The sequence below is a fragment of the Oncorhynchus mykiss genome, chromosome 12 (assembly GCF_013265735.2).
Source record: "Oncorhynchus mykiss isolate Arlee chromosome 12, USDA_OmykA_1.1, whole genome shotgun sequence".
Classification (NCBI taxonomy): Eukaryota; Metazoa; Chordata; class Actinopteri; order Salmoniformes; family Salmonidae; genus Oncorhynchus; species Oncorhynchus mykiss.
This window is the reverse complement of record NC_048576.1, coordinates 22,482,741-22,497,950: the sequence shown is the minus strand read 5'-3', so window position 1 is coordinate 22,497,950 and position 15,210 is coordinate 22,482,741. Positions and strand designations below refer to the sequence as shown.

Sequence of the window (15,210 nt, the reverse complement as noted above, 5' to 3'; positions counted from 1 at the left end):
AAATAAAAACACAATTTCAAATGTTGCTACATAAGACCAAATCCAGGTGTTAAGTCACATTTGAGTATCATGTTGTAGCCTAAACCTATCGATGTAACATTGAACTGGGTGAATGGAATATGAATGACAGTCATCCAATATGCTGTAATAGAAATAAGGCCATGCTCATGAAAAAATAAATGTGTCCTCCCTCATCATAAACAGCACTGACCGCCACTGGTTTGCAAGGTACTGGATACATTTGTTTTCAGCAATAGTCAGGTATTTTGTTGGAAACATTTTGTTAGTTGATCAGATATTATGAATGTAGTTAAACACAAAGTTCTTGGCTGAATTTAATTACTGATTTTATTTATTTTCTAATTTTCTCCACCCCACTTCAGATGAGTATATCCATGAGTAATATAATTCCATCTCCTGCCATTCCTAGATCCTGTATGTGAATTATAATACAGGTAATGGCAGACTTGCACTTTGGCCACTAGATGTCTGTATTCTACTTCTAATTCAGTGGTAGGCTTTGTGCAACAAAAGGGGATGACATTATTAGTTATCCTTTGTGACATCACAGAAGTCTGAGATGCTTCAGTTGACACAGTGGCAGTATTTCACTGACATGTTTTCCCCACACCAACAAGGTAGGTTTTTAGGGAATTCTCAATATGGACCCATGTTGGTAGATAATCAATTCTCTCCATACTTGATCACCATTCTGCACACTTTCTGCTTTAATTATCTCAGGCTAAAATAAATTAATATTTTCAGGGACACATCCTTCCCCAGGAATGGCATTGCCCAGCTTGCAGCACTATGTGGACAGGTTGATGTTTGAGGGCCAGTGTGCAGACTGTGCGTTGGTGAACGTCAGTACCCGCAGGGTGATGGCGGCCACTCCAGGGGGATCCCTGGAACATCTGACCCGGCGTGAGATTAGGAGGATACTGGCCAGGAAGAGAGAGGCCATCCAGACCCAGGGAGTGAGCCTGGGGGGGCTGCGCTGTGCCCTGGTGAGGGACAACATGGTCACCCCAGGGGAAAGGTCAATGGACCTGCGCACCAAGCACAGGCCCAGCCGGGGTGTGGCCGTGCGCCGGACACGCCATCTCCTCCTGGTGCTCCTCGGCAACAGGGGGATCAGCAGCGGATTCCTCAATCACAAGGCCTATCAGATGGCTGCATGCCTTCGCAACGCAGGATCATCACAACTTGCTTGAATTTACTGCTTACCTGAACTCTTGCTTGGGAGGATATTCCTGTGTCATGGACAGTATGGGATATTTGACGGAGTAAACTGAGTTGAAACCGTCTAAAACTGTCTACACTGTGTCCTGTAGTTAGTGGCATATTTGTGCTTCTTTAATTGTGTAGTGACCTAGAATACAGTAACCTAGTATGCAAGACAAGTACACACGAGTCTGTATGGCCAGGTCCTACATTGTCATTACAGTATTACCTGTACATAACCATCTGATCATTTATCACTCCAGTGTTAATCTGCATAGTTGTAATTATTCGCCTACCTTCTCATGCCTTTTGCACACAATGTATATAGACTCCCCTTTTTTCTACTGTGTCATTGACTTGTTAATTGTTTACTCCATGTGTAACTCTGTGTTGTCTGTTCACACTGCTATGCCTTATCTTGGCCAGGTCGCAGTTGCAAATGAGAACTTGTTCTCAACTAGCCTACCTGGTTAAATAAAGGTGAAATAAAAAAAAAAATTAAAAAAAATTACATGGTCAGCCACAGACCAGGATAAACAGGCAATGTGACAATAACTGACAAAAATTCAGTTAAAAAGTTAAGTGTCAGACACTCAGTTTAACAAGTAGTAGGCTAAGTATGCCTGCTGCTTGGAATACTAGACACCAAAAGCAGAGTAAATACATACCCTGTCAAGAATCTTGGAGAAATGGTCACACATTGCGTTTATAACTTGCATAATAGCATAACATGAGTCTAAGGTCTATAATATACCTTCAGAACAGAATGTATTAGAGACATGAACAATTAAGAAAGAAATGTGACTCATGCATGCAGTGCCTGATATTAACATCAGGTAGAAGAAATAAAAAAGGGCATATGCTCAAAATATGACTTCAGCCCATAGTGTTTGACAAGGTGTTTGTCTACATTGGAGTGCACTTAAAAGTAACCAGCTAGCGCAGGCTGACACTGTACTGGTTATTGAACTTAATTGCGTTGAACTATCCTCCCCACATTGTCTGATACTACTGCGCTGTTGGAACTAGGAACACAAGCATTTTTTTTTTTACACCCACCAATCAAATGTATTTATATAGCCCTTCGTACATCAGCTGATATGTCAAAGTGCTGTACAGAAACCCAGCCTAAAACCCCAAATAGCAAGCAATGCAGGTGCACGTTGGCGAGGAAAAACTCCCTAGAAAGGCCGAAACATAGAGAGGAACTAGGCTATGAGGGGTGGCCAGTCCTCTTCTGGCTGTGCCGGGTGGTGATTATAACAGAATATGGCCAAGATGTTCAAATGTTCTTAAATGACCAGCATGGTCAAATAGTAGGTCTGGGACAGGTAGCACGTCCGGTGAACAGGTCAGGATTCCATAGCCACAGGCAGAACAATTGAAACTGGAGCAGCAGCACGGCCGGGTGGACTGGGGACAGCAAGGAGTCATCATGCCAGGTGGTCCTGAGGCATGGTCCTAGGGCTCAGGTCCTCTGAGAGAGAGAGAGAGAGAAAGAAAGAGAATTAGAGAGAGCATACTTAAATTCACACAGGACACCGGATAAGACAGGAGAAATACTCCAGATATAACAGACTGACCCCAGCCCCCCGACCCAAACTATTGCAGCATAAATACTGGAGGCTGAGACAGGAGGGGTCAGGAGACACTTTGGCCCCATCCGATGATACCCCCGGACAGGGCCAAACAGGAAGGATATAACCCCACCCACTTCACCAAAGCACAGCCCCCACACCACTAGAGGGATATCTTCAACCACCAACTTACCATTCTGAGACAAGGCCGAGTATAGCCCACAAAGATCTCCGCCACGGCACAACCCAAGGGGGGGCGCCAACCCAGACAGGAAGATCACATCAGTGATCTGTGTATGTGTATAATAAAATTAGATTTGATAAATGCACACACTTCTATTGGAAAGTTCAGTTATGAAAAACCTGTTTGGGTACTCACATGAACATGGGTGTAGTTGGCTATAGCTGACTGGAGCTCCAGATGTGCGAGTACACACATCAAGGTACTATTTAAGCACAGTAGGCTCCCACACTTAGGAGTTTATAGAGAACAGCCATCACTGTTCACTTATATATTTTTGTATACATTTTCTGCCAGTTGATAATATATTTTGTCAGTGATGTTACAGTATATGGCTCTTTGAAATAATGTAATACCATTGTTTAGTGTCATGCAAAATGTAGGTAGTTTTCCAGCCAGCTAAATAAAAAATAGGGCACATCTGTTTTGACTCAAAGTTTTCACATACAATACTGTAGGCCTAAACAAACACACACACACACACACACACACACACACACACACACACACACACACACACACACACACACACACACTAGGGATTAACTGATTCCCATAACTAAGCATTATAGTAAAGTGGATTATTAACAATGCTATTCTGCTCAAGAACCAGGACTGCACTGCAGTTACCACAATAACTTCTCTACACAAACAATCAGAGCACAGAATGACCATGGCTGGCCTGCCTTATTTTCCTGACTGTAGCTCTGACATCAGAGGGGGAGTTTACAAGGGGGCCCACAGAGCACCACTGCCTATCTGGGATGGAGCAATAGAGAGGCCGCCTCCTCACCAGCCCCTTCCTTTCCCACAGTCAACAGGAAGACTGAGCTGAGTCAGAGCGGAGACCAGACAGAGAGGACCCAAACACTCAGGAGAAGGTGGACGTCTCAAAAGCTTCCAATCCAGCACAAAAAAAACGATAATTCTGAAAGAAGGAATGAACATAAGGAGTAAGAATCACAGAGAGGTGGAGAAACTCCAGTTAGCGTCTCCACACAACGTCGAGGTGGAGAAATCAGACAAGAAAAGTTCCAAAAACAGGGAGGGGGAGCTTCCAATGCAAACTACAAAGGAAAAGCAGAGGTCGTCTAGTATGGCTGGGCAAGTATCCAAGAGCTCAGCACAGCGACTCAGCCGAGACCTGACCTGTTCTATCTGCCTGGACCTCTTCAAGCAGCCTGTCTCCCTGCCCTGCGACCACACCTTCTGCCAGGCATGTATCGCTGGCTACTGGACGGGCCCCAGAGGCCAGGTCCAGGGGGGGTCCGGATCCTGTCCCCAGTGCAGGAAAGTCTTCCCTGGCCAGAGCTACCGGCCCAACCGCATCGTGGGTAACATAGTGGAGAGCTACTGCCAGGGCCTGGAGGAGAGAGAGGGGCTGCTGGGGGACATGGGGGTACCAGAGAGGAGCCTTGCTCCTGCCCCGTGCTGTGCCCGGCACCGAGAGGAGCTGAAGCTCTACTGTGAGGAGGACCAAGAGCTGTTGTGTCTGGTGTGTGGACTCTCTCAGGAACACCGGAACCACAACATGGTGTGTGTCCATGAGGCACAGCAGAGATACAGGGTAAGTCCAAATTCTATTTGACTTGTGTTGCCTTGTTACACTCTTACATTTTTAAAAGAATGCTAGTAAAAGGCTTAGCTCAGAGTTAAAAAAAACAACTCAACCAAGGGTCCCAGTTGCAGGGGAAATTGAAGACAGGTGGTGCTATGGACTGAGCAGTAGAATTTTGCTTGGGAGGAATTGAAGCAAAAAAAGTTGATTTGATCAAATGTTGCACAAAAAAAACAAAGTGACTTGACATCATCAACTACAATGTCAATGACTTGTCACCACTTTATGTGTCACTTTTTTCTGTAAGACAAACTGCTCATTATTCTCCCCACATTCTCCTGTTATGAGTTGCATCCGGATTGTTTCCCATAACATTCATATTCCAGCACCAAGCCTGATGCCGACTTTGAATCATGCTGCTACTTTATTCTGGCCATGCAGGCGTCTCTCAGCAGTTCCATGGACTCTCTGAAAGGGGAGCTGAACACAGCCCTGCAGTGTGAGAGAGAGACTGAGGACGAGGTCAAGAAGCTCAAGGTGAAACACTCAAGTATCTACAGCTTGTAACAATCTGTACATTGCACTTAAACCTTGAGTGTCTCATAAACCTTGACCCTCTTGAACTAACTGCCATTGCTAATGAGCCCCCCCCTAAAACCCCACACACTTTCTGTCCCCCCAGGAGCACACGGCAGACCTGAAGCAGCGCATCGAGGCCCAGTTCAGCGACCTGCACCAGTTTCTGTACCAGGAAGAGAAGCTGCTGCAGGTGAAGCTGAAGACAGAGGAGCGCAGGGAGCTGATCAGACTGGACGAACACAAGGCCCTGCTCTGTGTGGAGGTCTGCCGTCTGCAGAGGGCCCTGAATGAGATCGAGGACAAGCTGAGGGAACAGGACCCCTTTACATTGCTGCGGGTGAGAGACAGGGTAATTCTAGGCTGGTGGAATTTCACATGAGAAGTAACTCAATGAGCCTCCTTGACGGGGGAATGTGAAAAATATGTGTTTCACACTGAAAAGTTTTAGGTTAGATTTTATGTTATTTTGCTTGTGCTGTTTGAAAATGATGTACTGGATGGGAGGACAAAATTAGCTTGCACACTTCTAGACATTTACATCTGCTGTAATAAGTTAGTAAGTAACCATTCTAGGCATTCTACAGAAAGGTCTTTCTGATAGCAATGAGTAGAGTAGTACTTCATTGATCCCAACTTGGGAAATTCACTCAGCATTATCCTTGATAAGGACAAGACCCTTATCAATGACAAACACATAAAATACACACAATGGCCCTCCAGAGTGCAGGGAGGGACCCTTCAGGGTGGAGCACAGGCAGGATGTGGGCCCATGACCTCACTCCTGGTCAATGGTGAGGATAAGGAGATTATAGGGAAAGCAGGCTCAGACCCAGGGACTTTCCCCCAACCACTGGGAGATCCCACAGGGCCGGGATAGCGTGAGCTCAGACACTGATGTCATGTGGAAAACAGCTTTCTCTCATTTTACCCACTGCCAAAACTAATCAGCACACTCTCCCCTCTGTTTTTCCTGTCTCGTCCCAGAATATCAAGACCCTGGTCCAGAGGTGAGTGCATGATGGGACGTGGGACGTTTTAGATTATTATTCCATAATGGAGCTTTCATGTTTCTGATATGTATTGTCTGAAGCTTGTGTTGCCTTTGGCAGGCCGACTCCCAAGTTTGAAAAGCCTACTCTCACGGCCCCCAGCCTGTGTGAGGGTCGGTTCGCAGGGCCCCTGCAGTACCGAGTGTGGAAATCACTGAAAGGAAGCATCTACCCAGGTACTGTAAGGCATTAACCTTTAGAGTGGAGGCTGCTGAGGGGAGGAAGGCTTATAGTAATGGTTGTTATGGAGTCAATGGAATGGTATCAATCACATGGAAGCCATGTTTGATACCATTCCAATGACTCCATTCCAGCCCTTATTATGAGCTGTCCTCCCCTCAGCTGCCTCCACTGAACCTTTAGTAGAGTGACTGATAATTACAGCACTCAGGAGCAATAATTCAGGAGCTTTCAGCAACTATTTTTCCTCTGCAACATACATGAATTGCCCAGAATTGACTACTTGACAGTTGTTTTGTTATTTAAAATGGAAAGTTGAAACTGCTACTGAGAATTATACTGTGTTCACATTGTCAAATCAAATCAAATTGTATTTGTCACATACACATGGTTAGCAGATGTTAATGCGAGTGTAGCGAAATGCTTGTGCTTCTAGTTCCGACAATGCAGTAATAACCAACGAGTAATCTAACCTAACAATTCCACAACTACTACCTTATACACACAAGTGTAAAGGGATAAAGAATATGTACATAAAGATATATGAATGAGTGATGGTACAGAACGGCATAGGCAAGATGCAGTAGATGGTATAGAGTACAGTATATACATATGAGATGAGTAATGTAGGGTATATAAACATAAAGTGGCATAGTTTAAAATGGCTAGTGATACATGTATTACATAAAGATGGCAAGATGCAGTACATTATATAGAGTACAGTATATACATATATATATGAGATGAGTAATGTAGGGTATGTAAACATTATATTAAGTGGCATTGTTTAAAGTGGCTAGTGATACAATTTTTTACATCAATTTCCCATCAATTTCCATTATTAAAGTGGCTGGAGTTGAGTCAGTATGTTGGCAGCAGCCACTCAATGTTAGTGGTGGCTGGTTAACAGTCTGATGGCCTTGAGATAGAAGCTGTTTCTCAGTCTCTCGGTCCCTGCTTTGATACACCTGTACTGACCTCGCCTTCTGGATGATAGTGGGGTGAACAGGCAGTGGCTCGGGTAGTTGTTGTCCTTGATTATCTTTATGGCCTTCCTGTGACATCGGGTGGTGTAGGTGTCCTGGAGGGCAGGTAGTTTGCCCCTGGTGATGCTTTGTGCAGACCTCACTACCCTCTGGAGAGCCTTACTGTTGTGGGCGGAGAGCCTTATGGTTGTAATGCTTTGTATCTGTGTCATGGCATGTAAAATCATGCAATACCTAACTTGACCAACTAATTTTCTCTTATTTTCAGTTCCGGCCGCCATCACCTTGAATTCGAGCACGGCCAACCCCTGGCTTAGCCTGACCTCCTCCCTCACCTGTGTCCGCTACCAGACCTTCAACCACTCTGTCCAGGACAACCCCAACCGCTTCAATGCTGCATTGTCCCTGTTGGGCAGTCAGGGCTTCACCTACGGCCGCCACTACTGGGAGATAGAGGTCTACAGCAGCACTGTGTGGACCGTGGGTGTGGCTAGAGAAACTGTATCGAGGAAGGGAGTAATCAAAGCCTTGCCGGCCAATGGCTTTTGGACCCTGTCCCTGTCCTATGGAATACAGTACATGGCCTGTACATCACCCCCTACTGTGCTTTCACTGGAGGAGCCTCTGGCTAGGATAGGGGTATATCTGGATTATAAGAGGGGTCTGGTGTCTTTCTACAATGCAGAGAGCATGACACATCTCTATACGTTCCGTGAAACCTTCACAGAGACGTTGTACCCCTACTTCAATCTGGGATTCCTGGATAAAGTGCATGAGAATGAGCCCCTCAAAGTTTTCCTTCCCAAAATCTGACAGATGCGGCACTTATCTATTCCCCACAAAGCCTGAGGCCATCCTTACACTGGTGTGATGCTAAAATACCCTCAGAATCTAAATTAGATTATAGATTAGATTATAGATTGTTAGATTGTTAGATTATAAGCTATATATATTATATTAAATATATTATATATAGCTATTATATTGTTTGAGATGTTAGAGAGAGTAAGCAGGCCAACTGTAAATAATACATTTTTCAAATGTAATCTTGATGTGGGCCAGAGCTTCACCATCAAGGTTTGTTAAATGTATGTATGCGCAATAACCTTTTGCAGTATTACAGTGTAAATTGTACGTGACTGGCGTAAACAGAATGATGAATACAAAATTGCCTTATCGTGTACAATGTAAGGCAGTTCAATATTTTGAGACATAAATGGGCCAACTATTTTAATAAGTAATCTTCAATGCATAATAATAATATTTTAGTGAATTGTGGATATCATCAGTATTTCAAATGTTCACCTCACAATACTGTACCATTCAAAATAAATAAGAATTTGTTTTGTGTCTCTCTGTTGAAATAGAACCTGATATTTGATCTGGACAGTCTCAGCACAAACAGTAACAGGCATAAACACACTTCTGCATGGTGGATTTGTGCATGTCAGAGCACAGGTGTCACGTAGAGTAGGCCAGAAGGCTAAACTGGATAACCTAACCTCTATCAAAATAAAAAGATGGCGGAGCCGCAAAAGTTCTTCTGTGCAAAGGTGTTTATTTACAAGTGATTCTGGAACAAAAAACAACAGTACTGCCATCAACGTCTACCTTATGGGACAGCTTAAAAACAATGCTGCCCCATCCACAGCTCAATCCAAAAAATGCCCTCCTAGAGACTGGAGAGAGGCTCCTTTTGTAGGGCTAGCCCCTCCCCTCAGAACAATTAACCCTAATTAATTAATCAATTAACAATACAAACCTACATTTTCCATGAACTAAACATACTAAAGGATATACATTGCAACACGGTTTTAAACAATATCACAACATAACATTTACAACATTACATCACTACTGACAATATCTTTCAATATGCATTAATGAGCCATTTGGGACAGGCACTATAAAGCCAACCCAATTCCCTTAGCTCGGGTCCTTTTCCAGCATACCCGGAAGCTACAGAGATGGAGAGAGGAACAGAACAAACAAACAATGCGCCCATCCACAACATTGATAAGTATAATAATTATTGTATCTCTCAAATATGAACATTGACAAGTGTGAAATGCATATACCAAGACAGAAGTTAAATTGTGTGTCGACCCACATTGTGAACTTAATGGCGCAGGGAGGAGTGATGAATATGTGTGTGCGTTAAAGAACCAAATGCTGCCCGCGGCCAGTGACGGACTTCTACGTCACATTACCTTCCTCCTCTCCTGAAGCGACCATGTTCGGGAGCCTTGATAGGTAGTCCGCAGTAACGTTCTCTTTTCCTGCCTTGTGACGGACACAGAACCTGAAGGGCTGGAGCTCCAGATACCACCTGGTCACACGAGAATTCCGGTCCTTCATGGTCTGGATCCAGGTCAGTGCTCTGTGGTCTGTGTGCAGGTCAAATTCCCTCCCAAGAAGGTAGTAACGGAGGCTATCTAGGGCCCACTTTATAGCCAGGCACTCCTTTTCGATTGTAGAATACCTGGTTTCCCTGGGCAACAGCTTCCGACTCAGGTACAGCACAGGAAGCTCTTCTCTTGGCTCCCCTTGGGCCAGTACAGCTCCAATTCCTACAGCCGAAGCGTCCACCTGCACGAGAAATCTCTTCTTAAAATCAGGGGTCTGGAGAACAGGGAATGAGCACAGTTGTTTTTTCAGTGTCATGAAGGCTTCCTCACACTCCTCAGTCCACTTCACAGGGTTGCTGGCCCCCTTCGAAGTGAGGTTGGTCAGAGGGACAGAGATGGTTGAAAACTGTGGAATCAATCTCCGGTACCACCCTGCCAGACCTAGGAAGGACTTCACCTGTGTCTTGGTTCTGGGTTGAGGGCTATTCCTGATGGACTCCACTTTCTCCACCTGAGGCCGAACTTCACCCTTACCCAGCTGGTACCCCAGGTACTTTGTCTCCTGTTTCGCCCACTCACACTTCAGGAGGTTAAGCGTGAGGCCTGCTTCATGGATCTTCCCCAGGACGCTGCTAAGATGCTGTATGTGCTCCTCCCAGGAGTGGCTGTAGATCACCACGTCGTCCAAGTAAGCAGCACAGTAATCGTCACAGTCCTGGAGGACCTTGTCCATCAGCCTCTGGAAAGTCGCAGGGGCCCCATGAAGGCCAAACGGCATGACCTTGAACTGGAACAGGCCCATTGGCGTCCGGAATGCAGTGTAGGCCTTGGATTGTTCATCCAGGGGCACCTGCCAGTACCCTTTGCAGAGATCCAATGTGGTGATGTAATGATCTCTACCTATTCTCTCCAGTAAGTCGTCAATGCGGGGCATGGGATAGGCATCAAACTGGGAGATGGCATTCACCTTACGGAAGTCCATGCAGACGCGCTGTTACGAATCCCTTTTGGCCCGACAGTCTAGGGGGGATGGTAGTGAGACCCGTAACATAACTCATGTAAATTATAATTGTGACAAAGTGAGTGTGAACGAAATAACCACGACAACCGAAATAATACCGTCAAACTCAGGGTTTATTTATAAACACACGGTAATGGGGGGAGCAGGAAAAAGGGGCTGAGCTGGACCCAAGGAAAGAAACAATAAATATACAAAAACACCCCTAAGTTAGACTAGCCTACTTTAATAACAGCTAACTAACTAACCAAAAATACAGTGGGTGGTCCGCCCAGTTCTAACTAGTGTTTTTAACAAAGTTTACCTACGGGTAGTGTATGCCCATGGGCGACTTGTCTTGGTTTCCCCCTTTTCCCACCAGCAACAAACACCATAACCAAAACAATACTCACAGGAGATGACAAAGTGATTTGGAGGTGCTCAAACAAAAGAAGAGGTTAAGACCCAAAGAGAGAGATCTACATACATGGCATTTACAAAGAGATTGAGCTACTGAAATCTATGAAGAACAGAGATCTATCAACATGGCATTACAAAGATTGAGCTACCGAGCAAACAAATGATGGGGTTTTTAAACCATGGGGAAGGAACTGTGATAGGGTAGGAAACAGGAGGAGGTGTGTCTTCTGATTGATGGGTTGATTGTTGACTGATTGGGGAGTGATGATGTTCACCTGTGAGGGGAGACGGAGAGAAAAGAAACACACACAGGATACACACACAGGATACACACACAGGATCCTTGTATCCGTAACACGCGCAAAGAGCCATCCTTCTTTGGGACAATGACAATAGGGCTGCTCCATTCACTTGAAGATGGCTCGACAACATCCATCTCTATCATGGTGTGGACCTCTTCCTTGAGGGCTACCACCAGCCTCTCAGGCACACGGTAAGGATGCTGGCGGACAGGGTTCTGGCCTGGTTTCAAACGAATGACGTGTTCCAGGACTTTGGTTCTTCCTGGTCTCTGACTGAAGAGGGCCGGATACTTGCCAAACAGCTGCTTCAGCTCATCTTGCTTGTCTTCTTCCAGGTGAGCCAGTATGACTTCTGCTCGTTCTTTCCATGCCTCTGTGACCCCATCCGACTCATCCTCTTCTACTCTGCGGACCAGAAAGGACCTTCCTTTGGAGAGTTCCTCTTTCTCCTCCCAGGCCTTGAGAAGGTTCACATGGTAGGTTTGCTTCTTCTTACCCTTGTCCGGGTGCAGCACCTCGTAGGTCACTGGGCCCATCTTCCTCCCGATTAGGTACGGTCCTTGCCATTGCGCAAGGAGCTTGCTAGTAGACGAGGGAAGGAGGAGCAGGACTTTCTGTCCTGGCTCAAACTCCCTGTGGCGAGCGTGCTGGTCATAGCCTCTCTTCTGGGCCTTCTGGGCTTGCTGAAGGTTTGCTCTAGCTTCCTCTCGGTACCGTTCCAACCTGTCTCGCATCTGGAGGACATACTGGACAATCCCCTGTCCTGAGGTAGCTACTGGGGAACCTTCCCAGCACTTCTTCAGCAGGTCCAGTGGTCCTTGCACTGGCCATCCATAGAGGAGTTCGAATGGCGAGAAACCTGTCGATGCCTGAGGCACCTCCCTGTAAGCAAAAAGCAGAAAGGGTAACCACTTATCCCAGTCTTTACCAGTGTCAGCCACAAACTTCCTCAGCATGTTCTTGAGCGTTTAATTGAATCTCTCTACGAGCCCATCCGTTTGGGGATGGTAGGGAGTAGTCCTCAAGCCTTTAATGCCCAGCTGTTGGTGGAGTTGAACCATCAGTCGCGAGGTGAAGTTTGTCCCTTGGTCCGTCAGGATTTCATCTGGGATTCCTACACGAGAGAAGAGCTGAACAAGAGCACTGATTATTTTTGGAGTGGTTATGGAACGGAGTGGGAAGGCTTCTGGGAACCGGGTGGCATAGTCACAGATCACCAATATATACTTGTAACCTGCACTACTCTTCTCCAAGGGTCCAACAATGTCCATTGCAATTCTCTTGAATGGGGTAGAGATAACTGGCAGTGAACATAGAGGAGCCCGTTCAGACCTACGGACAGCACTGGTTTTCTGGCACGTGGGGCATGATTTGCAGTATTTTTGTACATCAGTATACATGGAGGGCCAAAAGAAACGGGAGCCTAGCCTAAGATAGGTCTTATGTTGCCCTAGATGGCCTGCCCATGGAACTGTATGTGCAAGGTTGAGAACAAGTGGTCTACAGGTAGATGGCACCACCAACTTCCTGCTATCTGCCTCTGACCCAAGGTAGAGTATGTGGTTGTCTACTGTGTAAATCCCCCCACATGAAGATTGACTGTCCCCAGCTAAGGCCTTGTCAAACAAACATTTCAAGGTTGCGTCAGACTTCTGCAGTGTAGCAAAATTTTGTGGAACATCCCATTGCACCTCTAACCCAGACACATCCGCTACAGGTACAGGGGTTCCCACATACTTCTCAAGACGCCGCTGGCGGCGTGACTTTCTGGGCCCTTTGGTTCCCCCCCCGCACAGACTATCACACAAGTCAGGCAGAGGTTGTAAACCAGCTTTGGCCTGGGCACAAGTGACAACTGAACATGCCATCTGAACATCAGACTGGCAAACTGACTGCTCATATAGCTGACCCCCCACACTTCCCAACAGATCAGAGAGTACAGGCACATCCCTCCCCAAAATCATCTCAAAAGGTAGCTTCTCCATTACCCCAACTTTGAGGAGGTATTTCTGACCCTGAATCTCAACTGTGAGCTCAGCTGTGGGCTGCTGTGACTGGTCACCATGGACACATTGGATCAGTGTCTGATGACCATAATCAATGTCATTAACAGGTACATTACCTTTTCTGATCAATGACAGGGAACTGCCGGTGTCAATCATTGCAGTAAGACTTTTACCATTCACTTTTACAGGTACCAAGCATGACCCTTCCCGAGTCTGTCTATTCTGAACACCATCCCCCTCTCTGGGTACATAACAGTAACCTGAGAGCTTGGATTTACGTAGCGGACACATTGAAGCTTTGTGCCCCTGCTGCCGGCAGTAAAAACAAGTCAGACCCCTCCCATCAGAGCGAACTGCATGATCCCTTACCTCCCTCCCAGACACATAACCCCCAGAGTTACCTCCACCATCTCTGGCGTTTCTGATGTCCCTTGTGTCTCTGAGACTCCTTGGAGCGGGTGCTGCAGGTTGTGGTGGGCCCCCTTTACGTGCATTAAGATACTGCAGTGCAAGCTTGGCCGCCATAAGTCCGTCCTTGGGCTCGTGCTCTCGGACCCAGGTTCGAATGTCGTGTGGTAGAACTTGTAGAAGTTGCTCGAGGATGATGACCTCCCCGATTTCGTCCTGTGTCTTCTCCCCCGGTCGAACCCATCGTCGGTAGAGACCCTTGAGGCGGTGGTACGTCTCTGTCGGTGACTCACCCGATGGCGTTGATGCAGCTCTGAAGCGTTGACGGTAGGTTTCCGGTGATATGTCAAACTTCACCAGCAGCGCTTCCTTCAAGCCCTTGTAGACATTGGCCAGCCCCTCATCCATTGCTGTGTAAGCCTCTAAGGCCTTGCCCGTGAGCAATGGGACAAGCCTGCAGGCCCACTCTACCTCAGGCCACTGCCACGTCTTAGCCATGCGCTCAAACCTCAGCAGGTAGTTTTCAATGTCCTCCCCCTGCTGGTATGAGGGCATCTTTGGCTCCTTCCTCAGGAATGCTGGAAGATGGACGTTAACACTGCTGGACTGGTCTCCTGGCGCTGGCCTCATTACTGCTTGGGGTGCCTGCTGTGGAGTTGAAGTCCCTGCTGCATCGAGCCTTTGTCGTCCTGGTGTTGGAAGACCCAATCTTGGGCTCTCACTGACGAGTTCCGCCTGGTGGGGAGCTGTGAGGATAGATTGGCGTAGGCCACGTAACTCCTGCTTGAGGTCTTCGTCCTTGCTTGGTATTCCACCCCGGTTCAACTTCAGGTACCTTTTCTGACAGTTGCTGCTGTTGCTGAGAACGCAATCCGGTACACATTCCTTTACCTCTCTTGTTGGAATTCACTGATTTGCGGTACGCCATCCCACCACTGCCACCATATGTCACGTAGAGTAGGCCAGAAGGCTAAACTGGATAACCTAACCTCTATCAAAATAAAAAGATGGCGGAGCCGCAAAAGTTCTTCTGTGCAAAGGTGTTTATTTACAAGTGATTCTGGAACAAAAAACAACAGTACTGCCATCAACGTCTACCTTATGGGACAGCTTAAAAACAATGCTGCCCCATCCACAGCTCAATCCAAAAAATGCCCTCCTAGAGACTGGAGAGAGGCTCCTTTTGTAGGGCTAGCCCCTCCCCTCAGAACAATTAACCCTAATTAATTAATCAATTAACAATACAAACCTACATTTTCCATGAACTAAACATACTAAAGGATATACATTGCAACACGGTTTTAAACAATATCACAACATAACATTTACAACATT

At 46.4% G+C, this 15,210-nt stretch overlaps 2 protein-coding genes across 3 annotated transcripts; both read left to right on the top strand.

Moving 5' to 3' along the window:
• Positions 1 to 785: 785 nt before the first annotated feature.
• LOC110536819 (profilin-2-like) lies at positions 786 to 1,214 on the top strand. Its single transcript, XM_036939494.1, has one exon. It carries the CDS (start codon positions 786 to 788, stop codon positions 1,212 to 1,214), a length of 429 nt encoding a protein of 142 aa, XP_036795389.1.
• Positions 1,215 to 3,836: 2,622 nt separating this feature from the next.
• Positions 3,837 to 8,746, top strand: LOC110537217 (zinc-binding protein A33). 2 transcript variants are annotated; one of them, XM_036937220.1, is made up of 7 exons: positions 3,838 to 4,609; positions 5,042 to 5,137; positions 5,283 to 5,516; positions 6,164 to 6,186; positions 6,289 to 6,404; positions 7,663 to 8,288; positions 8,322 to 8,746. In XM_036937220.1, exons 1-6 carry the CDS (start codon positions 3,983 to 3,985, stop codon positions 8,205 to 8,207), a joined length of 1,641 nt encoding a protein of 546 aa, XP_036793115.1. In that variant the 5' UTR covers positions 3,838 to 3,982; the 3' UTR covers positions 8,208 to 8,288; positions 8,322 to 8,746. The 2 variants fall into 2 exon arrangements, with proteins under 2 accessions (XP_036793116.1, XP_036793115.1); XM_036937221.1 differs by lacking the exon at positions 5,042 to 5,137 and having other exon boundaries at positions 3,837 to 4,609.
• Positions 8,747 to 15,210: the final 6,464 nt, after the last annotated feature.

Bases quoted from the DNA above. Each gene is read 5' to 3' on its own strand.
- LOC110536819 (XM_036939494.1), top strand. From the start codon at position 786: ATGGCATTGCCCAGCTTGCAGCACTATGTGGACAGGTTGATGTTTGAG.
- LOC110537217 (XM_036937220.1), top strand. From the start codon at position 3,983: ATGAACATAAGGAGTAAGAATCACAGAGAGGTGGAGAAACTCCAGTTA. The intron at 4,610-5,041 runs GTAAGTCCAAAT...CTGGCCATGCAG, and splicing joins AGGCACAGCAGAGATACAGG to GCGTCTCTCAGCAGTTCCAT. The intron at 5,138-5,282 runs GTGAAACACTCA...CTGTCCCCCCAG, and splicing joins ACGAGGTCAAGAAGCTCAAG to GAGCACACGGCAGACCTGAA.